This window comes from Sander vitreus, chromosome 24 (genome assembly GCF_031162955.1).
Source record: "Sander vitreus isolate 19-12246 chromosome 24, sanVit1, whole genome shotgun sequence".
Taxonomy (NCBI): Eukaryota; Metazoa; Chordata; class Actinopteri; order Perciformes; family Percidae; genus Sander; species Sander vitreus.
The window spans coordinates 7,808,377-7,832,013 of NC_135878.1; the positions used below are offsets into that span (position 1 = coordinate 7,808,377).

Genomic DNA, 23,637 nt, shown 5'->3' on the forward strand with positions numbered 1-23,637 from the left:
AAATCCACATGTAGTTAAAGGACCATAGAATTACAGAAAATTACATTGGCGCTTATGTCAGTAAATTTCTTAATTTATTTCCCAATCGATATTTGATGTGCGCCTATTTACTTACTTTGAGCTCCCACAGATGTTTTATGTTTAATGTAGTCGTGATGAATGACAATTACAAGCCTCTTAACTTAGGACACTCTAAACTGTGTTACAAACATTTAAAGACTAATGTCTACCTGCCACAGTGAATCTTAACATTAAAAAGGCAGTAGTAGAGTGCAGTTGGTCGTAAACCTGTGAATTGTCATTCTATTCTTTTCATTTGAAGTAGAAGAATAAAAACAGTAGTTCTCCATATTTTGTCTTCTGGGCTAAAAATAAAAATGCATTTTTTTTAATGCTATAAGCTGTGACATATCATACTTTATCAGAATACAACATGAGATGCAAAAGTAGGCCAACCAGCTTAACATCTGACTTGAGCCAAACTCAACTACATCTTTGCTTTTTAACTAAAACAATGAGCAACTTTGGTCCCAGCAGAACTCCACATCATCTTCCCAGTGTCTTCTCTGGAAGTAGCCCCCTTCATTTCCACATTGATGCTATTGTACCACATTCACAACAAATAAAAGGATGGGAATACATGCTTTGTGTGTGTGTGTGCTCATTTGTTGTTTAATGTGCAACTTTATGTACAAAGATATCTCAATAACTTTATTTTCATTTAGTGTGTATTTATCTCTGCACGTCAGCCTTAAACGGCCATCTTTTAACACTAAAGCACATGATGTTATTCTGGATGATTCAAACCTTTTAACGGTGTACCGGCGTGTTCATTGTACCAACAGAAAAAAAGACCTAAGTAAAACAGGTTCTTGTGCAGGAAATTAAAGCTTGACTTCAACATAATTCCTCATTAATAAATCTAAATAATGACACCAGAGTAAAGCTGTGCAATCAAGTTCCTTCCTTCTTACAGCTACTTGATGTATTCATATATTTGTAATTTAATAACTGTAATTTAACCATAAGTGAAATATTCTGACAGCAACGGCCTTTTGATTTTTTATTTATGGAGAGATGCTGCAGTGTTGCGTACCATCTGCAGTTCTCTTAAACCTTCAAGTCCACATCCTGGAGAACAGGGGCTACACCCATGGTAACCTGTGCATACATACATATACATATTGTATATATATATCCAACCAACCATTACACCATTTAAATAAACTATTCGCCACTTATATAAAAAGTAAAATGGCATAAACAAATCCCCATGTCACAGTTTATATTACTATTTAAAATATATTATTTTGGGGGGTATCCCTATTTCCCGGCCTTGTTCTTTTCATCCAACCTCCACGTGCTTTCCATCTTTTATCCATCCACTTTGAAGTCAGTGTGTTGTATTGTTTTCAGTTTGTTTCCATCTCTCCAACTCACTGCCATAACTCACTTCTTAGATTTGAGACTTAAAGGACATGGGGGACTGTTCTCCTAGTACCTACCACTAGCACTTCCTTTTTGAAGCCGCCTCCGGTAGTCCAAATTTAGCTTCTTAGTGCAAATCTTTACAAATCTCCAACTGAAAACTGCCAGAGTTGGCTGCCTATGACTCAGCATGGTGTAAAGCATAAACCTACAGCAGCAGGGACACAGGAAAGATGTCAATGTCTTATGTCCTGATGACATACAGACTGACCAATGATTGGGTTCACAAAACCAATCCCAGGTATTTTTATAAAAGTGCAAAGAATGTGCGCCACAGATTTGATCTTCAGATTTCTCCCAGTTCTAGCTGTGTTGATGCAGCCGTGAAATATCAAAGCTGCGGCACGAGAGCTAAAGACATGATTCCGTCGTTTTTGGTACATCCATTGATCCGTCAGTCCGTCCATCCATCCAATCGCAGCTGGTGTTCAGCTGACAGCCGTTGAGTCGTGGGATTTGTTGGTGCACAGCTTCTTGTTGCTGTGGCTCTCCTGCTCCGCCTGCCTGCTGTGCTTCCCGACATGACCATCTGGAACAGAAAGACACCGTTACACTACGAGACACTGAAGGCCCATTCGAAAACGTAAAGATAACAAGGTGGAGCTTACTGGCATGGTGAGGAGAGGTTGGGCTCCTCTGCCACTGTGAAGACAGTATAATGAAATTAGGTCACTGCTTTCTACTTTCCTTAACTGCACCAGCAGCAAGACATCAAACAGCTCATGGCTCCGTGTACTCACTATGAACTTGTTGATGTTCTTCAGGCTGCTGAACCTCAGGTAGGAGATGTCTCCCTTGTCCTTGTCCCTGTCCTGGTCGGTGGTGTAGATGTGTGTGATGCCGGCTCCTGTGATCAAAGGGACGCACTCATCACACGGACATTTAGTTACAAAGAGCATGGTGGGCTCCTCCGGTTTGATGTGTCGAGTCCTAAAGCATCGGGAGGATGAGGAGAAGAAGACTTCTGTCAAACACTGTTTAGAAGAGGGCGGCGTGTTAAGACTAGTATGCACAGATCACTGTCTTCCTCTGCTGTGTAGGCGGCTGTTCTGACCTGAAGGTGAGGGCGTTCTGCTCTGCGTGGACAATGTATCTGTATTTGCGTCTCTGCCGGTCCTCCTGCTTGTTGTCCATCTGGGGATATTCTGCGTACTGTGAGCCTGCTGGGTAAGCGTTGTACCCGCAACCCACCAGGTACAGACACCCGGTTCCATCACTGCCAGCCTGGGACAAGATATATATATATATATATATATATATATATATATATATATATATATATATATATATATAAATATATATATATATATATATATATATATATATATATATATATATATATATATATATATATATATATATATAAATATATATATATATATATATATATATGTATATATTTATTAGTTTATGAATATTACCAGGAGGGGGGGGGGGATTGTTGAAGATTCTATTTGCAATGAAAATTAATAAGAATGTTAAAAAATATTACCAATTATTTCTGCATTCTACTTCTTTGAGCCAATGCCAGGGCTCTGGTATTGTGCATGCTGACTCACTATATGGAATGGAACCATCATCAATATTATTAGTTCCTTCTATAACAGGTTAAATGATCAGTTCGACATTTTGGGAAATTATTTTCTTCCTTGCCAAGATTTAGATTGATACCACTATCACGTCTGTACGCTAAATATGAAGGTACAGCTGGTTGGTAGGGGGTTGGCTTGGCTTAAGGCTGATTTATGCTTCTGCGTCGAATCGACGGCGTACCCCACGCAGACTCCTCTGCGTCGCCGTGAACCCCCCTCGGAGCCCTCCGCCGTAGCTCGACGTGCACCTCCAAAAATGTGTAACTTTGCGTTGAGGCGACGCAGACCACAAGGACTGTGATTGGTCAACTGGTCCTGTGTGTTGATAGTCGGTGTTATAAGCAGCCTACTGTGGGGAGTAGCAACATGCTAGTTCACTGGCATAATCTTTGCAAATAAACTCAGACATATTTTGGTTACAATGACGGGGTTATCCGTTTGTAAAGTGTCTATATGTCTGTAACGTTTGGAAATTAGCACTTCGCCAGCAAGCAGTACTTTGTGGGCAGTTGTGCTAAAGTTTGCTTGCTAACATAACATAAACTGGCTGGCAGACACCTCGCAAATAACCTCAGACTTATCACCCCCTAGCGTTATGGCGGTGAAATGCACCACGATGCAAAGCAACCCCCAACGCAGAACTCCGAAAGGGTCACGACGCCGTAGGAGCGACGCCGTAGCTACGGCGTGGAGTTGACGCAGAAGCATAAAACAGCCTTTAGCATAGATAGAGGAAACCGGTGGAAAACAGCTAGCCTGGCTGTAAAATACCCAAATCAAAGCAATGGGAAGAAAGGTGGGCTCACCGACGGTCCCTTGGCCCAGATGACAGCACCCACACCCACCTTAGGGTCCTCTGGAATGAAAATGACAGTTTTGCACTTAAGAAGCTGGTGACAAACTGACAGGAACGCTGCTCTTTTAGTTCAGTCTGACCCAAAACAGGATATGTGTGTGACAAACAGAAAAAACAAAACTGACCTGTTCTATAAGCCAGCAGCCTGGCCTGGATGATGCAATGGCGAGCCACTTCTTGGGATAGTCCCTCGTGATGCGGAGGCAGTGAGCTGGCTAGTGCTGGCTCAGAGGTTGAATGCTGTTCCCTGGGTTACAGGAACAACACAATCAACAACCAATAAACAGCTGGGATTGGCAAACAAGTGAGAAACTGTGAGTTTCTCACCTGTAGAAGCCGTAGTGTTGCAGCGGCACCGCTGCAGCCACAGTAGCCAGAACCTCCACCAGCTCCCTCATGTTGTGTCTCAGGTTGGAGAAGTACGGCTCCACACAGAAGTTCTCCAGACCCATGTGGGTCAAAATCTCCCGGTGCTGCTGAGATGTCCTGACCAGGAGCTGTCTGGAAAAATCCTTCAGGAGCCTTGTCCGCTCTCTGGAAAGCAGGAATTTCTCCTATTTAATATGCAACACAACCAATGAAACTGAAATGCAAAGATAGGTAGGTACAGTACAGTACCTGTGGAAGAGTGTGTCTGTGTTCAGCCCCGGTTCATCATCAATCATTCTCTCTATGAAATCACACTCTCTGGACGTCTCGTCAACAAACTGCGCCAGGCCGGGCGCCAGCGGCTGCAGCAGCACGCAGATGTGAGGACGACTGTTGGATTTCAGCTTCTCCGCTGCCACGGCGTCCAGCGCAGCATCCTCTGTGATGCACTCAGGTGGACTGTGGGAGCTTGAGTGCTTTGCAGAGGTGGACCTCAACATGCTGACCTCAGGGTCTCCGGGCCAGAAGGAGATCTGACTGACTCCAGCTAGAGAGGAGATAACAGCGTCAAGTAATTTGTTTCCAGTTACTGTTCCATTTTTCCCAGCGGAGGTGAAGCCAAGCGTTCCAAAGTTCTGCTCAGTGCTCATTTCTAATAGGTCAGTATGATTGTAATATCCTTCAGTTTACAAAAGTGTGACAGCATCTGGACAACATGCTCGACTGCCCCTTTAGGATACACTATAAAAGGTTATATAAAAAGTGGGTTGGGAAAGCTAGCAGGATGGGGTTTATATATTTGCACAAAATGATACAACCCCATTTAGTAACTCACTACTTTGAAACTAGCTAGTAGTCACTAAGACCTTAGAACCCTGTGTGGTGGGGAATGCTCCCCTAAGGGAAAGTAAATATATAGTAGTGTTGAATGCAGCCTTGACCTGACCCCTCCCCTGGCCAACCCCCTCATTAGGGCTAGGATATAGACGACACCTGTGTTCCTTTGCTCTCCTTCTGCTTCCTGATCCGTCCCTGCTGTAGTTTTGGCTGGTGTTTGTTGCCCCAGGTATGTGAAAAGAAAATCATTGCACATTTCTACATTAAACAGTCGATTGTAGTTGATTACCTTCAGTTTGAAGCACTGTGGGGAAACCCTTTTTGCCCCTCCTGCCCTGTGACCAATGATTTTGTTCCTTAATGCCCATTTCAGAGGTGGTGAGTAGGTTCACAATTTTAAATATACTTTAATACACAGTAATGTTGAGCCTGGCTAATTGTATTTCTGCCCCTCCATTCCAGGTTCCTCCTGCTGTTTTGCCCTTTTTTTGCTCCTTTTCCCATTAATTCTCCCTTGGTTTTGTCCTAGCTTGATTGTTTAGTTCTTCTTGCCCCTTAGTTTTATTTTCTTTAACATGTGTTCGTTTAGTCTTATTTTATTTAGTCTCTTTAGTTTTGGGCTTTTGTGGTTATATGTAGTGTTTGTTTAGCCAACTAGGTTGCCTTATGTAAATTAGTATTTGGTTTCTTTCAGAGCAGCGTGCCATCTTGTTGGGAGGCTAGGCACCTGTGGTGAGGTCCCTTCACTTTTCTGCATGTGAGTAAGTGCGCTGGGACACAATATAGACTGCACCACTTTGCTGTGAGGTAGCCTGCCTCTCGGGAGGGAGGGAGAGAGAGAGGGAGAGAGAGACTTTATTTATATTGAGGCCTTTTTATTGATTTCTTTTTTTAAATAATTCCACCTTACCATTTTATCAAGTGCTTATTTGAGCAGTATTAGCCCCTGCCTTTTATTTTGCCAAATAAAAGTATTTCCTGGTATACTTTTGACCAGGAAATCCTTTTACTTTGCCAAATAAAAGTATTTCCTGGTATACTTTTGACCAGGAAATCCTTTTACTTTGCCAAATAAAAGTATTTCCTGGTATACTTTTGACCAGGAAATACTAGGTGCCGTTGTCGGTTCTTTCATTCAATTCATTTTCTGGTGACCCTCGCCACACTTGCACACTTAGTCATGACTATAGGAATAGCTGTTGCAACTGAAACGAGCAATTTCAGTCCATTTAGAGTTGAAATATTAAGTGGCAATAATCCCTCGGACAGACATCTTTCTCTGTTCAGGGATCAACATATAGAACTTGAAATGGATCATGAATGGGATTATTTTAAAAGTAAAGAATTGGTCATTTAGTGATGTTTCTGTAAATACTGTGGTCTCTAATTTCTCAACCTCTTTGTATAGAATCTAGTATCTAAAGTCCTTCCCTCTCTCCTCACCGTTGATGATCATTTTGAGGCAGGTGGCACAGGGTCTCCTAGAAAAGTACAACTGACAGTCAGCCAGGCAGGCGCCATGGTGGATAATGGCTCCCTGTCCTGCGTGGAGCTCGGGTCCTGAACAGTGGAGTCCCACCACCTTACTGTCCCGCACCACCACCAGACCCATCCCGCGGATCTGGAACACAGCACATTTTATTACTTAACAGGGAGTATGCTGGGGTGTTACCAGTAACAGACTGGCCATCTGGAATTTGGGCAAATGCCAGAAGGCCTGCCCCCCCCTCCCCAATGGACCACTACTGATAATGTTGTTGGTTAATTTTGATAAGTTATTTTATGCATGCAGCCACAAATATTTCTAGATTGTACTGCTGCGAGGTGTGTGGAAAGATTAACTCGGAAGGCAGATTTACTTTATTTCCAAGCTAGGTTATTGACAAAAATAGGGCCGGTGTGTTGCAAATGCCAGGGCTGTTTGTTGACCCAGTCCGTTACTGGGTGTTACTACAACTCACTGTAGTGTCGATTTGACCCCAAACTTAGCATTTTATTCTATATGGACTCTCTGTACGTTTTGTACACCAACCTCACTGTGGCGATCCTCTTGACGTTGCTCCTGTGGGAACTGCTCCATCCATAAACTCAACAAGGTAAAAAGGTTTACCTTTGATAGCCTGGGGCCATGACCTGCAAGAGGGACAAGAAAAAGATCTTGTACTTGCTTTGCTGCAAAAATATCCTTGTGCAGGTGTAATCAATCTGGCTGGTGTGGGAACAAAGTCACGTATGTGAAGGAGAGCAGGGGTTCAAGGTCGCCTCAGGCTGCTTTCATGTCTTCCAACTGAAGTCAAATAAAGCAGCAGCAGCAGCATTACAGCAGCAAAAGCAGATTCTATCCCATTATCTTATTCTGAAAAACTATGGCTGATTGTAATGACCATGCATCTAACATCTCAGTTGCACATTTACCACCAAAAATGACTATACCATAGCACTACTGTAGTTTAGGGTTGACTCCATTTCTTGGAACAGATGAAGTAATTGATTTGTACTTTCTTGGTGTAATAAGTTCAAAACTGCCAGCATACAGGGGACACTAGAGCTCAACGTTTAAAAGAGTTTTAAATAGACAGGATCTGGATTTTTGTTTTCCAGTGAGGCCTAATCCTAACACAATTCTCTCAAGCATTTCACTCCACTATAGACTCAGTAGTCTGAGACCAACAGAGCTAACACACCTAACGTTATACAATTAAGTATATTACCATATGGGCATTTCCTTTGAGATAATCCTGATGATTGACACACACTGCTTTCATTCACTCTATGAAAAGTCGTAGCTGCTATGTTAGGCTGGATTGGTAAACTATCCCCGTCAATACTCTGTCATAAATCTCCTGCTTTAGGACCGAACAGGAACCCATAGCCTATATATATATATCTAAGCCATAATATTAACTCTTTCTCTCTCCAGTTGGCTCACCCTGTAGGCCTATTCTGCTTTCAGTCTGGGTCATACTGTCCCTTGTATCTCCACCTGGCATGGACTGGCCCGGATCGGCTCGGTTCCTTATCTCGCTTTCCTCCATTCAGTCCGCCAGCTAGCGAAAACAATATCTTGTCCTGGTTTCCAATAAGACAAGTGCAACTAGCAAGATGAGAAGCGTTTAAGCGGCAGTGATGGTGACCTGTGGGGCTTCGGAGGCAAGACAGACTATCACCATTTCATAATCTGCTTCAAAATACAAGCCTTACGGCCGAACCAAATTTGTTACTTGCATAAACAAATGAAAACAGCACATCCGTTCTCATCCTGGTTCCTATCGGTTCCTATCGGCTTGATAAGTTTCGGGTTATTTCCGCAATAACCTCTGACGTAACGAAGAGAGCGGAACAACGAGTGGTTTGTTAAATATCAATTTGCTCCACTAGGTGGCAGCACACTATCACATATAACTGCTGCTTTAAATACTCTATGAAGATTGAAGAGTTAGCTACTTTGGTATGATGAAACACAAAATGAAATGCAAAGAATCACTGCAATGATAAGAAATAAGACATGATTTTAACAATGTCTGAGGTCTAAGCCCATATGTACACAAAAATGAAACGAAACGAATAAGAGACTACGTTAGTGTAAAATACGCATTATATGGAAGCAAAGCAGAGTTTGAGTTATTTATTCATTTACAGAAACATGTAAGTCCATAACTAAATATAAAAAAAATTGTCAGTTATGTAACGGCAAAAAAACAGTGATACAAATCCCAATATTGTAATGCTGATCACCTCAAGGTAAACCATCGTGCTACAAGTGGAATTGAAACCAAATTACCAGCAGTTCTATACACTTGTCCTACGTAAATAAGATTACCAAAGCGCAATAAAAATATACTTTAATCTAAATACAGTGGGCAAAACAATCAAGTTTGCTTTTCATATAAAACAAGACTGTAAACCTGCTCCTCATTCCACTAAGGCATTACCTGCCACACAAACCTAACCTCAATGCATTTGTAATTGTTTTCTAACCTGAATAATACTGTGCTTTAATAAACAGAGAACTGAAATGGTTCTTTCAAGCGTCTGAGTGCATCAAGAAATAGAAACCTAACAAGAAACAGAAACTGATCTCAGCAGTCAGCTGACCTGGACAATAACACCAAACGCTTTCCTACAACACCCAGTGATGCAACAGAAAATAAAAACTAGGACATGCAGGTCATAAGCCCAATTTAACACAATATAAAGAAAACATCTCACTCAAAGTGTTCATATTGCTTCAGCTTGCAGCGTCTTGTGCATTTTTACTGCATCTACAGAAAAACCTGCAGAAAGCGTGAGAAATGACCAAAGAATACTTTTGGTCTTCCTGAGTCTGCTGTGTTGCCCAAATAACATTAGCAAACACGAGCCGATTTAAACAGTTTCCGTGAAAGAGTTTGTTTGATAAAGCGCCCAATTTAAAAAGGAATATAAGGTAAGCCTTGGAATATAAAGTGTCTGCAACATAAATCTGCATTAGATACATTTTTACAACTTTTACACTCGGGAAGGAAGGATAAAAAGCTGCTAGTTAACGTAACAGTGACTCAGTGTTTACTGTTGCTTTCTAGTGCAACATATTTTAACTCCGTTTTCTAGTCTTCCCTTTCACAGCATTTTAAATGATTTGGACTGTTACTGTTTTACTGCATATGACAAAGAAGCGAGTGTAGTTTCTTAAAAGTGCCAAAAAGCAATATTTTCCAAGTCAGGCAGAATAAACAGAAAAGAAAACAGACTTGAGTATAAAACAAATCATCCTACATCCCATAATGGTTTTGAACTTCCAAAATGTACAGAACACCAGCTAAGAGAACAATTGCAATAACCAACCAAGTGACCCATAACAATGACACCGTAGCATCTGGATCAATTGGGTACAGTATGTTGATGGCTTAAAATGGGACTCAGCTTCACTTCATCAACTCAATAGCTTCAAGAGTTAACATTATATTTCAAAGGTTCAACACATCCAAGAGCTTCTTTTTCCTAAACACAAAGACTGCAAATGATAAAATAAAAAATGGAGAGCAGATGTAACTCAAAGATGTGTTTCAGTACAGTGGTATTAATATCCTGGCCAGTGTTAAGTCAGTTATCAAAGCTCTTATAACTATACATCTCTTTCGGGTCCCTAACAACTGAACTAGTTGTTTTTATTCCTTCAAGGTATTTCGTTGTCCAGATTTACTTTTCCCGAAGTAAAGGAAGACATGTCAGAACGTGGCAGAGAAAAAAGTTAGTTCAAGTATACATACAGCCCGTCAGGAATACAATGCAGTGCGACAGAGAAAGGTGCCATGACTCCACAGGAAATGGCCAAAGTGCTGACTTCAGATCCATCAATAATGCAGCTTCAATTCCAGTCCATCTTGTAAATGATGCTGCTTATGTGCCAAACAAGTGCCATGGTAAATATTTAAAGCTTTCTCTTAGGAATGTGATCAGACCTATGTTTTTTTTTTTTTTTTAGCTCAGCTGCTACAGTCGGAGCACAACCACATCCACTTGGTCAGAATATAGTTTATAAGAGTATCGCTTAGTTCTTGAAGGCTCCGCAACGGCTAGCTTTGCTGATAAACTCCTTGAGCATTGCTCCATCGACCTGCCAGAAGGCTCCAGTCTGAGTCACCTGAGTCAGATGGTTTACACAAAACCTAAAACAAAACACTTCCAGGTCCTAGAAAAAAGACAAATTATATGAGATGGGGTTAGAATATACATTATGTAATAACACGGGAAAAAAAAGACAAAATTGACACAATCCCTCTGATCCCTCATGTATAACACAGTACAGTGTAGGAGCCATTTCTAGAATAGAGGTGCATGTAATACTGTTCATGTAGTTCACTGTGTGTTCACTGGGTGTCACCTTATTCTGAGGAACTTCAAATCAGGTGTTACAAGACGGGAGGCTAATTATTTATCGTCTTGCCAGGAGAAATGCTACTGTGATTTATAAAAGAAAAGCGTTGGCTTTATAGAGAATTTGTTGACTGCAGTAATGGATTCTTACATCATTACTATTTGACGGAAAGTTCAGATCCAATCCTATCCAATGTATGCAGTTGCTTCAAATTCAGACTTATTGTCAAGTATATGAAAAAATAATGAAACTGTAAAAGTAGGGTGAATCATTACACCCAGGCATTAAATATTGTGGTATACAGTATGTCAGTATATATTGTACCTCTGCGTCGTATCGTATGGCGGCAGACAGCAGGGTGAAGGCGTTTCCGACAGTGATGCCTCTCTTGATGATCTGCTGACACAGACGTTTCAGCCGGTTTTCACAGTAAGAGGTGGCCAGGTCCAACAGGCCTGCAGCCAACACACAAACGCACACAGGTGAAGGAAATAAACAGAAAACATACAAATGAGAAAACGCAGTATTTGACAACTGTATGCGTGCTAACCGATGGCGTCCTCAGGTGGAAGGTCAACGGTGTCTGTGTAGAGAAACTGCAGGAAGGATCTGTAGACGGGGTAGGAGAACTGGCCGATCTCTATCACCTCCTGCTGATCCTCCGTCCATTGGGAGCGAAACATGGACCGGAAATGCTCACACCTACTCGAAACAAAAGACCTCATCTACACTGTATATATGGCTGGGTATGGAAAAAGAAATGCTGTCATTGATTTATCATGATTACTTTTTGGTTATGCCTTACATGCACATGGACACACGCACCTGATCTTCAGCACAGCTTTGTGAACGTGAATGCATTTGCCGTCGACGCTGAATTTCAGATCAGACGTTTCTGGATTGTCAAACTCTTTCTTCAGAGCCTCCGCAACAGTCATGAAGCCATCATGCTCTGAAATAACGCAGAACACAATAATCAAGCTTCATCCCCTTATTCAAGTTATGTTTTAAAAACAGATTTACATTAGCAAAATAATCTCTCTCACCAATAGACATGAGCCTCCACATGACGGAGGGTGTGCCGAAGCAGGCGAAGACGTCGTCGGTGTTGCTGAAGTGTGTGAGGTGTGGAATGACGATGGACTGACCCCGACACTGACCCCACATATACACCTGGGAGGTAAACCTTGTTACTTGCAGCCAAATCACAAACATCATCATTGTATAACACAAATCAGAGGCAGTTCTGTCACACTGTTATGGCTTACTGAGACACTTAGTGAGGCTAGAACAGAGCCATCGTTAATATTAAAGCGTTGTGACCGAGATATGCACTGAGCGGGACATTGTACAGCTGAAAAATAAACATGTCAGTGGTCTCTGGCCGATTAGCTATGACCTAAAACTGAAATAATATCCAAGACAAGGGAACAAAGAATACAAACAAAATACTGTATGCACATAGCATAAAAGGTGGCTGTGATCAGGATAAGCTCTAATCTTATCAGGAATGGATAACACTGCACAAATCCACTCATGTATGAACTAAATACATATGGTGCCATAGTACACTAGATTAATTGCATATATACCTGCCCGCTTTGGGTCTTGGCTGCTGAAGTATGTGTTGAATGGCATGCTGCGACCTCTACAATCCTGTTAAGTGAGAGATGTGTTAACAAATTGGCATGCTTTCAATTTTAAGTATAGAATCACATGGAAACTGTTAATATTGTGTTATAGCCACAACAAGAAAAACGGGTTGGATAGTCATTGTTTATGAAGGAACAATTCTATGACGAGTTCCTTATGCCCACTGACAACAGGAGGGGAAGCTGAGGTACAGAGGGAGGAAATGGGGACAGGAAACAGGAAGTTGAAGTCTTAACAGGATGGGAAGAATGTGCCTGTTTATTCTCCGAATACAAAGAAAATCAGCCCCTCCTTCTCCCCCTACCTCTCTTTGTCAGCCATGATTTGTACAGGGCTGAGGTGGTTGTTCTTGTTGCCAGTTCCCAGTTGACCGTAGGTGTTTGCTCCCCAGGAATACAGCAGCCCTTCGTCTGTTAGTGCCAGGCAGTGGCTGTAGCCTGATACAATCTGGAATACAGGGAATAATCTGTGAAGGAGTCATGCATAGAGACTAGTATGTGATGAACAACCCTGGCATACACAACATCCCCACACAGCATTAAGTTGCCGTCTCACCTGTTGCATACACAGCCCTTGGAGTACAGTGAGGCGACAAGGTGTCAGCTGGTTTCCATTGTTTCCAATACCCAGCTGTCCATTACCATTGTAGCCCCAGCCATACACCTAGATAAACATGAACAAGTTTACTGTATAAAGTTCAGATTTCATTAATGGTATCATTGGGATTTCATGTAATGCCATTTTAACCTCTCCGTTGTCGATCAGAGCCATGGAGGAGGTCTGTCCACATGTGATGCAAACAGCAGTCTTGCCCTGCAGGCAGCCGGTGACTCTCCTGGGGTAGGGCTGGTTGGCTGTGGAGCCTGAGCCGATCTGGCCACAGTTGTTATAACCCCAAGCGAAGACCTGGAGGGGCAAGGAAGGCCGGTCAGGACCAGGGATGCAACACAGTCAAATTGTAAAAGTTGTAGCACGCGGAAAGACAAATTTACAATAATGTAATGTATTCATATGGCTTCATGGCTTTCGGATTTAAGTCTGATGTGATTTCACTTTCATACTTCTTAGGTGGTAAGAAAGAGCTCTGTGTGAGTAATCCTGAGACAATTTGTTACATATATTTACACAACACTGTCTTTCCTGACACGGACACGCACACGGTTTAATGCCTTGGCGTTAAAGATAAGCTGCTTAGTCTGAAACAAGCAGAGCAGGAGTTGACTACGTCATGGTTTTCAAGTGACCCATTTAAAACTAAACATGAAACACAAACATATGTAACTGTAAGGTAAATATGCCCTTCCCGTTTCATGGTTAACGTAATGTAAAATTATATATATATTTTTTTAAAGATTATTTTTTTTGGGGCATTTTAGGCCTTTAATTCCACAGGACAGATGAAGACATGAAAGGGGAGAGAGAAGGGGAATGACATGCAGCAAAGGGCCACAGGTCGGAGTCGAACCCGTGGCCACTGCGTCGAGGAGTAAACCTCTATATATGTGCGCCTGCTCTACCAACTGAGCCAACCCAGCCACACTGTAAAATTATACTTAATTATTTTTTTATTTGAACTCTGTTAATGGTGATGAAAGTTGTAGCGTTATGGAAATAACAGTTACCTCTCCATCCTGAGTGAGGGCCATGGAGTGATGTGAGCCACACGCCACTTCTCTCACTTTCTTGTTCTGTAGGTTGGCGGTGATCAGCAACGGGGACAGTCCCTGGTTGGTATTCCCATTCCCCAGTTGACTGTAGCCATTGTGCCCCCAAGCAAACAGCTGTCCATCTGCAATAAATAAACACAACAGGTCAAGATCAGAAGAGTCAGTGGCTCACGAATCCAGATTCTAAGCTCATTACATTTTTGTGAAAAGGAGCCATAGCTACAGGCCAGATGACACAAGCAAGTACCTACCCTCTGTGGCCAGTAGGACATGAGGCCCGCTTCCATAGCTCAGGCTAACTACCTTCTTTCCCTGCAGGAAGTCCAGTTTCTTTGGCACAACAGTGCTCAGACTGTCTCCTGTACCAAGGCAGCTACTGCTGTTCAACCCAATCACAAATACCTAGGAATAACACACACACACACACACACACACACACACACACACACACACACACACACACATATTCATTAATATAAAAAGTTTTTGTTACCAGTAACCAAACACAGGCACAGAAAAGGTACAGAGAAATCCAAGAACACAATGTGACACAAACTAAATACAAATATGTAGGTACAACAATAGAGTGTAACAACCGACTTGTGTAACATTCCGGCTTACATGGTGTTATAGGGGTCTACTGATAGTGGTATGGTGACATTTCAGTCATAAGTAGAATGAAAGAATGTTTCCTGCAGTGTTTTGTAGCAGAGGTGGACTTGGTGAGATGTTTATTTTAAAGGCTTTAAATTTAGATGAAGACTTTCAAAAGAGGCAGGATATACTGGTGCCTCACACACACTCCTCACCTCATTGCCATGTGTGATGTAGATGGCTTCATTAGCAGAGGTTCCAAAGACACAGGCCTGTCGGACTGTGGCTAGTTCCTCAGTGCTCAGCAGAGAGAACAGGGGCCACTTACTGACATCCACCATGGCTCCCGCAAGGCTCAGCCTTCCTTGTCGAGGAGGAGCAGTCAGGGCTGACGGGGGGAAGGAGGGAGGAATGGGAGGGGGATGACGAGGAGAAGGGAGGACGTGAGGACAAGGAGGAGGTGATGCTGGAGGAGGTGGGGAGCAAAGACCAGAACCATCCCTGCTGACACTTCAGGAAGGACAAGATGAGAGGTAGTTGTGAATAAATGGAGCAAGGCAGAGAAAATGTCTCTCTTAAAGAAGGGTCTTCTGACAGAAAACCACATTAAAAACAACATATTTATATTAACAGACTGGGTTTCATAAACCAGTAGAACACGGATTGGACAGATATACACATACACAGACAGATGCGCTCAGAATGACATGCAAAAATCTGTCAGTGGTTCTAACCATATGTGAGAATCAGAAGCTGAAGAAACTAACTCTTCTACTTTAAGAGAAATGGGGAATCCCTTGTTAAAGCCACAACTAACTCACGGAAATTAGGCATGGCATGCATTCAAAGCAACACAATATTACAGCAAGGCTTTATGCTTCGTATTCTTGGCACATTCTCAACACAAAATCTGTCAATTCAATGTATTATTGCGTTATAAAAGCAATTGAGTGATATATAAGACATTCTAGCTTGTTACGGGGACCTTTAAATTGCTACATTATTAAGTGGAGTTCGGCATCGCGCTCTCTCCAGCGGAGCTAGCCAAAACACATAATAGAGCATTGTCAGCGAGCTAAAACTGTTATCTAACGCAACTGTTCCCTTTGAAGCTATGTGTAACAAAATCTTTTCATTTAAGCCATTTATATAAGGCACCACAGAAAGCTAAGTGGCACTGAAGCATATTGTAAACAAGAGAAGCTAGTGGCTTAACGTTAGTTATGGGTTTTCCTGTGCTCTTCCTACCTAAAGCATCGCTCCATGACGAGTCAACTGAGAAAAGAGACACACAGAGATAGATATTTAATTACAGTATCAATATCAGTAAAAACACCCACGTCTGCAATATGTAAACTAATGGTACAAAGTTACCCGACTGGAATCGTCTCCCCGCTGGTGTGGTGTCAACAGTAGAGCTGCCTGCCCTGTATCGATTGGTCAGTTTTTCGTTTCCTTCATTTCCGGCAGAGTAGACTATACATGGGCGTATTACTGCCCCCCTCTGGTCATTGGTCGAACAGCTGTTTTAAATATGTGGTTAGGCTGAAGTTCTAAGTAGCCTACTTATTAGATAGCTTAGTCAGAACCATTTATAATTTATTATCATTGAACCAAAACATGTGTGATGTACATCGGGAGAAAAAAGGACATCAGGTTTGTAACAATTGTTATGGTTACAATTATTTCATTCTGAGAAAGTTAGCATCATGTCAAAGCAAATGTATACAGAACATGTTCGCATTTAAGGGATATGGTTATATTGAAGACATACATACAGACAACATATTTACATATTACATACGATTACATAAATGTGTCAACTGTCACCCCTTGTGGCTCATTAGCTCCTTCCCCTCTCTCTCTCTACCTAAAATAAACAGGTCAGTTCCATTCAACATAGTCGTCAGACCGATAGCCGGTGGGTTTCGTATGTAATTAAATGCCAACCCAGTATTTTAATGTTAATGTATGTTGTTCTTTTCACAACGCCCATTCATTATTAGTCACACATTCAAGTTAAGTAAAGCAATGTTTTATAAAATGTACATTTGCATATCAGTCATACGGCTATTTATACGTTTTGATGATTCCTAAGTTTTGAAACTGCAGTTAAAAAAGTAAAAAAAATCTTTCCATGTACTTGTAGTGTAGCTCTCCTTGACAACCAGCAGGTGGAGTCCTGCCACATAGATCTGGGCTCATCGGCTTAGATGTGCTACGTCCCATAAGCTGCTTTTATACAGTGCCAGAGGATTAGAGTTTAGACATTAGGGTTTTTAATATGGGCTCAGTTCAGTTGTCATGGTGTCATGATGAATTATGACGGTTTGTAAACATTGTAAATTATTAATTTAATTATTTTGATATTATATTATATTCTCTAGGAAATTAGAATCAAGTCCAAATATGTTTATTGGGGCTTGTCTTGGTTCGATGTGCCCAAAAAAACATTTTTGTGTGTTTTTTTTATTTATAAAACATGTTTTATTTATAGACAGATTAAATATAAAGTCTTGCTAATCAGGATAATATTTTCCTACTTGGATTCTTTGTCCAGCAGCACCGAGCAGCAGTCTATTCTTCTTTTTCTAGTTTAGTGGGCAGTTATATGATATTCCCTGGATGCGAATGCGGTCCATGTTGGGGTTTTCTCTGGGAGCTGGTCATATGTTTAATACATCCATGGCTGCAGCCAACAGATCAATGCATCAGGCTTAGTGTTGACACTGGAGTCAACTGGCTCCTATACTCAGTCTACAAATGTGGCACTCAGACGGTAGTCTTCTGGTAGTTTCGTATGTTTTGTTTTAGAGGCTGATATGAGTTATAAATTGCCTTCACTCAAGGTATTTATAGTAAAAAAGAAAAGTGGTTCAAAACAACGAAAGTTCATGAAAAGTTTTACATTTGAAGTTTTTTACATTAAGTGTAAAACGTACGAAGTATTTTGTAGGCATAAACGGTTTAGATATATAGAATATTTGGTGTAAAGAACTTGGTAAAAACTGATTTAATGCACCACCCGGCGAGCATGCTAAGTGACACAAATCAAACACACCCACGTTGTTGCGTCAAAACAAACCCAGAGTGATAGAGAAAGACATATCTCTGGCTCTGAACAAAAAACGCAAAACCGGTGAAAACAGGTGCATGCTGGTCCTAGCTAAAATACAAAATGCTGACTTTGAGTAACAAACTTTGTGGTGGAGCTCCCAGCAGGGCGACTTCTACATTTACTTAAAAACTTCTACTTTCAGTGAGGTGTGTAGGCCTTTCTACTGTTTGTGACAATAAAACCTGTCACAGTTGTGACTGCAGGACACTCTTTCAGCTCAAAACCTAGCTAGTCGGACGTTCTATGTATCAGCCTCAGAGACGCTGCATCGACTCGGTTTATAACCTGACTTCGCGGTGCTCAAGACTCGAAGAACTAGCTACGTTCAGACAGGTGAGTACAACCATAGACACATAGATGTGTGTGTGTGTGTGTGTGTGTGTGTGTGTATGTGTGTGTGTATATATATATATCTATGTCTATTAGTACAACAACAAACTTGTACGTTAGGAGGACGTCCACTGCGTTGCCTAGAAACGTAGCGTTATGTGTGCGTGTTGTACGACAGAAACGTTAGCTGCTGTCGAAATAATGTCTTCACATCTCTGTTTTTACTGCCTTGGTGATGCTTTATTCTGCTGTTAAAGTGGCAAGTATGAAAGCCTAATTGTGCTTGTCTGAGTATTGGCCACTTTTCTGGTTAACTCTTGTAGCTAGGCTGAGGAAGACGGTTGTATATAAATACTGCAAATGTCTGTCTATAGAGAATGACTTTATTGTTGTCCACATACTTTTTACTTCTGAGTACAAGTTATTTAAACTTTTACGTGAGTCAAATTTCTTTAAAGTTGCAGTACGTTTACTTGACTTGATTATTAGTACTCTTTCCATCCCCACAGATTATATAGTTCTTTGCAGGAAACCTTCGAGGAAATTTAAGGAAAGTGTTGCTATTTTTTTCTCCAAACATGAAGATCTACACTTTACAGTTTCAAAACTCTCCCCATGCTGACAGGAATATAATTATGCAGGTAGAGTAATTGCATCCTAGTGGAAAAACACTACACCAAAAACTATTAGGTGCAGCCTAAAATGTATTCATTTTAAATTGTTGAATGTAAAACCTCCCCAAGTTGCTAAAATCTAAAAAATACTTAGCTATAAGATATAACTGATCTATAAGGATGTGCTTGTTCATATTCTGCAACCTTAGACCAAACTGTTCGTGGTCATTTTTATAGGGAGGCTATAGGGAACTGCCACTATTGTACAGTTTAAATATGCCCTGTTCTCATAGAAATACATTAGATTTCTAATACAACAGGTTACATGTAGAAAACAGAAAGAAAGACGTGCTTTCAGGGGCCACCATGATCTTTCTATACCCCTGCAAAAAGATTTTTATGAGTAATGAGTTGATACCTTTTGGAGTCTTTCTGAAGTCAAATATCTCTCTGACTGTTGTAATTAAAAGTCACCTCTTTTCTGGTTCATTTGCATTTAATGAATTCCCACTGGCTGCAAGCGTCACTCTCAGATGTCAGTGTTTTGCTTCCTCCTTTTTTCACTCCCCTTGTTTTTCTCTTGCACCCTTCTTCCTCCCACACCTTCTTTCTCTGTGTTCCTGCACCCTCACTGCTGTCTTTTTTTCCAGCTCCACTACTTTCTGTGTGTGACAAACACAGACATACTGTACACAGGCATGCAGTTGTGGCTGTTTGCTGTTGGAGCTGAAGCCTCACTCTGTGTGCACATGAATTATATTTTGCACCTTGATGACAGCAGTCCCATGCTGCAGCCTTGAGCTCCTCAGAACAATACAAGCTGTGAACACAGTGTGAAAAAAAAAAACCTGCCAGGCATCAGTCATCCTGCAGTAATGACTGTGTGTATCTCTTATGTATGTGTGGTCCTTGTTGTGATGTCAGAATATACAAGACTAGATGAGCAGTAGACATTGCTGTTTGTGAAGACCATTATCCTGGACTCATTTGCTGATACTGCAATGCAGCTGAGAGTGATGTCTGTTCCAGGAAGTTCAGTGTTTGTCTGTAATTGGTCATTTGTACCACTGCAGAATTTCACTCATTTGAGTGTGTGCCTGACAACTTAGAAAAATGCAAATGATGTGCAAGGGAGAGGGGTCAAATTCAGCTTAGATAGAGCTTCATAAATGGGTCCCTGTTGTCTGACAGAAAGTCACAGCAAATGCACCTACAATATATACAGTTTGGTGTGTTCAACCTTTACATTTGTCATATTCTGCAGGATGTTTACTGTCTCTAATTGCGTCTTTAAATAGTATACGTCTTTAATTTTCTTTTACTAAATTCCCAGGTCTGCACCTTTTACTTCTGTCAGCTCCGAGAGGGGATGTTATTACACTGCAAACATCAAAGGCACTTTATACTTAAACATTTTTTTCCCTTTTCCTCAGTAAAATGGCTGTTTTTGAGTTTAAATTTAGAAATTGACTGAGTCCCAGGCAAATGAGCCACAACCATAACTAGAGAATGGATGGTGTGTTTTAGTTCCAGAAAACGCTCTAAGGGACTTGATGGTGTGTGCTAGTTTTTTTTTTTTTTAAATAAAAGCATTTTCTATCATTCACTGGCATTTCATTATTTCTTTTATAAATACACACAGACGTGGCTTGGTGATTTGTATCTGCGGAAAAGTGAAATCTGGTCTGTTTATTGCTTTTCATTGTGGTTTTGTTGGTTTAATGGGTTTGAAATGTCACTGACATTGTGATTACGGTCCAGAGACTTCACATGCATGTTGACTTCGGGTCACATTGACCCGTTTTCAATTTTTGTTTTATATCAGGGAATATGGGACGTAGAAATAACCGCTGAACATGTGTTAGAAGAAAAATGTAACAATTTAAAACGTTGGAAAAAAGCAAAAACAAACTGTGAAAAAAAAGGCGTCAAAAACGTCGAGAAAAACAGTGTTTTTTTCAAGGTTGACGGGAGGACAACACAAGGGTTAAGCTGTCTACTGATAAGGTTTCTCGCGGGTGTGTGTTTGTGTTGTGAGTTTGACCAGCTAATGGATGTGGATTCAGCACTATGGACAGCGCCACTGCAGCATTTTCAGCTCCGTTTCAACCATACAGTCTATGGTTTCAACCCGCCAGCCGTCAGTGTGTGACAGTCTGTGCTAGACAGTCTGTTACTGAGATACGATTTTAATATATGAAATACGCCAAGCAGCACTTAATCCAACATCATTTCAACTCTTATCATTTAATTAAACATGCGAAGGAAACAATCAATTATAAAAGACGTCACTCAGATATCGTACAAGCCAAACTGACTAGAAGACCCCACTGTAACAAGGGAGTCGTGCAACAGGTGTGCACATTTGCCGATAGAAAGGCCGGCATTGCCAGATTTTGGAGTAACGCCTATCTGATACAAAGAAAAACGCGCTCGTTAAACAGCAGTAAAGAGAGACAAAGGAATGGGGTGGTCTCGTACCCATATAAGTGACGCCATTTCGGCGCCCCCTACCCAAAATCTTGTCGGATACAGTTTATATCCAGTCAGTCCAGATACTGACCAGATACGTGTGGGAACCACGTGTCTACCTAACTGCAAACAGCTCCTCTCAGTAGGGCTGCATCAAGCTGCACAGGCAGACCGGAGGTAACCCTTTCCTTCAGAACAAAAGTCGAGGGCAAACCAGACTGCACATTTTTCTAAGGAAAAGAGCTTGGGAAATAGGCACAGCTCTATTTTTGTAATCAAACAAAGTCTAAATTGTTTTGCAAGTACAGGCAACAAAGTCATACATGTGCATACTGCAAAACGTTGTAACGTTTCCATGTCATTTGGCACTTTTATTCACGCTGTAGCTTGAGGCCTATTCTTTTTATGTGATTATTTTTAGCCTGAACATATATGTTAATAAATATAACCAACTAACTTACTTTAGTTGCCTATATTGTACCTATGTCACTGCGGATTTGATTCTATGATGAACAGTTACATTTTCAATTCAATTTACTCCACATTGCTTCTTTAACATTTAGGCTATTTTCTTTATTGTACATTGACAAGAATGCTCTTTTACTAAATCAAGTAAAATGTTGTAAGAAAATAGCCTACGTACATAGGCTTTAAAAAAGTAAAAAGTAAATACAGATCTTTGGGAAAAAAGAGACAAGCTCCTCACATAAGTGTGCTCTATCAAAATTGTGACGGTTCGGACTTTTGTTTTGAAGGTGCCAACCGGAATAGGTGTTTGGTTTAATTGCTCCTACTCTGTTGCTGGTTGGGTATAGATAGCCTATTCAGTGCACCTCCTCGCGCCCCACCGGCCGTCGGTCGTCTCAAGCGCTGCTGAGAAAGACGCTGAAGCACCAGAGGAGCGTGAAAGGACCAGCCGGACCCGGTCTTCTTCTTCTACTTCTTCTCCATCTAGTTTATGGTTTAGTAGAGACAGCTGAGCCATAGTCCAGCTTTTTTCATCAGCAAGGTGAGGAAGAGGAAGAGGAAGAGGAGGAGGAGAGGAAGAGGAGACAGACAGGCAGACAGCAGCAGGATCTTGGCGCATTGGAGCTTATGGATTATTGAGAAGTGGAGGCCGAAACGCGGATCAAATATTCATAAGGACTTTTTTAAGAGAAAAACACAGAGTGGGATAGTGCAGAGATTTCCTGCAGTGATTCACCTGCCCGGTACAGCGCTACACGCGCTCACTGACCAGAGACCAGAAAACCAGCGCTGCTGCTGGAAAAGGATTCTGCATCTCGCGTGTGTGTGTGTGTGTGTCTGAGTGAGTGTGTCTTAGTGAGTGTGTTTGGAAAGGAGCCCCCCTGCTGCAGTACTTGTCTGATGTAGCCTACTGGAACAGGGATGCCACCGACTTATTGACGGACACCTGGTATCCGCACCCCTTCCCCCTCCCTCTCCCGGACAACGGACGCACCGACCCCAGCGATCCCCACTAATATGCAATGGTTTTTTGTGCAGAAGCCGACAGCTGCCGCGTACCGCCGACTTCACGCTAGCGCCGCCGCATGCTTGTCCGCCGCTGCCGCTCCTCTCCCCTTGCCGCGCGGCAGACGACGCCATTTGAAGAGGAGCGCTCGGGGGGTTTTCACGCCGCGGCGGCCGGGCGGCTGCAGCAGCGACCTATCCTCCGCCGCTGAGGACCACCGGCCGCTGGGGCAGCCTGAGGTGGAGACCGCAGAGAAAAGCGCTGCAGCGGTTGCTCTTTTCCTGTCGCACGGAGACGACGTCGACGCGGAATACGTGCGGCTGCTGGTCTCTGAGCTTGTGGAGGATCCGGGCGAGAAACCGGGCGACGAGCCGGGCTTCCTGCTCTTGTTTTTGTCTATGGTGCAGATTAGGGGGCCGAAACACCGCCGAACTGAGCCCATCAGCTGGCCGGCTCTGCTGGCATGCAAACAGGGGGGCGGATCAGCCCCCATGCGGTGGGTGAATTTTAGGCTGCCGCATCCGGAGCGCCTCTTGTCCCCCACCTCCTCTTCCTCCTCCTCCCCAGTCTCGGCCAAATCCATGCGGTTTATTTGGAACAACATTTTCAGCAAAGGATCGCATATGCTGCAGTGTCTTTGTGGCAGGAGCCTCAAGAAAAACAAGAACCCAACTGGTGAGTTTGTTGTGTTTGTGTGTGTGTGTGTGTGTGTGTGT

The 23,637-nt window shown here is 42.1% G+C and overlaps 3 protein-coding genes across 6 annotated transcripts in view; 1 reads left to right on the top strand and 2 right to left on the bottom strand.

The window, feature by feature from the left end:
• Positions 1-127: 127 nt before the first annotated feature.
• cdadc1 (cytidine and dCMP deaminase domain containing 1) lies at positions 128-8,471 on the bottom strand. 2 transcript variants are annotated; one of them, XM_078243346.1, is made up of 11 exons: positions 8,368-8,471; positions 7,175-7,275; positions 6,586-6,763; positions 4,555-4,852; positions 4,264-4,470; positions 4,062-4,183; positions 3,887-3,936; positions 2,543-2,712; positions 2,229-2,418; positions 2,097-2,130; positions 128-2,017 (listed from the first exon to the last, which is right to left on the bottom strand). In XM_078243346.1, the coding sequence occupies exons 2-11, from the start codon at positions 7,220-7,222 to the stop codon at positions 1,917-1,919; spliced, it is 1,398 nt and encodes a 465-aa protein (XP_078099472.1). In that variant the 5' UTR covers positions 7,223-7,275; positions 8,368-8,471; the 3' UTR covers positions 128-1,916. The 2 variants fall into 2 exon arrangements, with proteins under 2 accessions (XP_078099472.1, XP_078099471.1); XM_078243345.1 differs by having other exon boundaries at positions 8,072-8,457.
• Positions 8,472-8,752: 281 nt separating this feature from the next.
• rcbtb1 (regulator of chromosome condensation (RCC1) and BTB (POZ) domain containing protein 1) lies at positions 8,753-16,371 on the bottom strand. Of its 3 annotated transcripts, XM_078243726.1 has the most exons (14): positions 16,288-16,371; positions 16,162-16,188; positions 15,129-15,423; positions 14,571-14,721; positions 14,275-14,441; positions 13,400-13,558; positions 13,208-13,315; positions 12,957-13,099; positions 12,592-12,655; positions 12,046-12,172; positions 11,825-11,951; positions 11,550-11,701; positions 11,324-11,454; positions 8,753-10,813 (listed from the first exon to the last, which is right to left on the bottom strand). In XM_078243726.1, exons 2-14 carry the CDS (start codon positions 16,176-16,178, stop codon positions 10,673-10,675), a joined length of 1,782 nt encoding a protein of 593 aa, XP_078099852.1. In that variant the 5' UTR covers positions 16,179-16,188; positions 16,288-16,371; the 3' UTR covers positions 8,753-10,672. The 3 variants fall into 3 exon arrangements, with proteins under 3 accessions (XP_078099852.1, XP_078099854.1, XP_078099853.1); XM_078243728.1 differs by lacking the exon at positions 16,162-16,188 and having other exon boundaries at positions 16,254-16,336; XM_078243727.1 differs by lacking the exon at positions 16,288-16,371 and having other exon boundaries at positions 16,162-16,247.
• Positions 16,372-23,496: 7,125 nt separating this feature from the next.
• The window catches only part of LOC144512709 (fibroblast growth factor 14-like), a 64,220-nt gene continuing 64,079 nt past the window's right edge, over positions 23,497-23,637 (top strand). The window contains exon 1 of the mRNA XM_078243585.1: positions 23,497-23,596. Within this exon, the coding sequence (XP_078099711.1) occupies positions 23,503-23,596 (94 nt within the window). The 5' untranslated portion in view covers positions 23,497-23,502. The remainder of the gene's footprint in view (positions 23,597-23,637) is intronic.

Coding starts and splice junctions, on each gene's coding strand:
- rcbtb1 (XM_078243726.1), bottom strand. Junction 13,559..14,274: donor CCCTCACTCAGGATGGAGAG/GTAACTGTTATT, acceptor TTGCCCCTCCAG/GTCTTCGCTTGGGGTTATAA. Junction 13,316..13,399: donor CTCTGATCGACAACGGAGAG/GTTAAAATGGCA, acceptor ATGTTTATCTAG/GTGTATGGCTGGGGCTACAA.
- cdadc1 (XM_078243345.1), bottom strand. CDS start 8,177: ATGGAGGAAAGCGAGATAAGGAACCGAGCCGATCCGGGCCAGTCCATG. Junction 3,937..4,061: donor GCTGCTGGCTTATAGAACAG/GTCAGTTTTGTT, acceptor TTTTCATTCCAG/AGGACCCTAAGGTGGGTGTG. Junction 2,018..2,096: donor AACCTCTCCTCACCATGCCA/GTAAGCTCCACC, acceptor TTTCTGTTCCAG/ATGGTCATGTCGGGAAGCAC.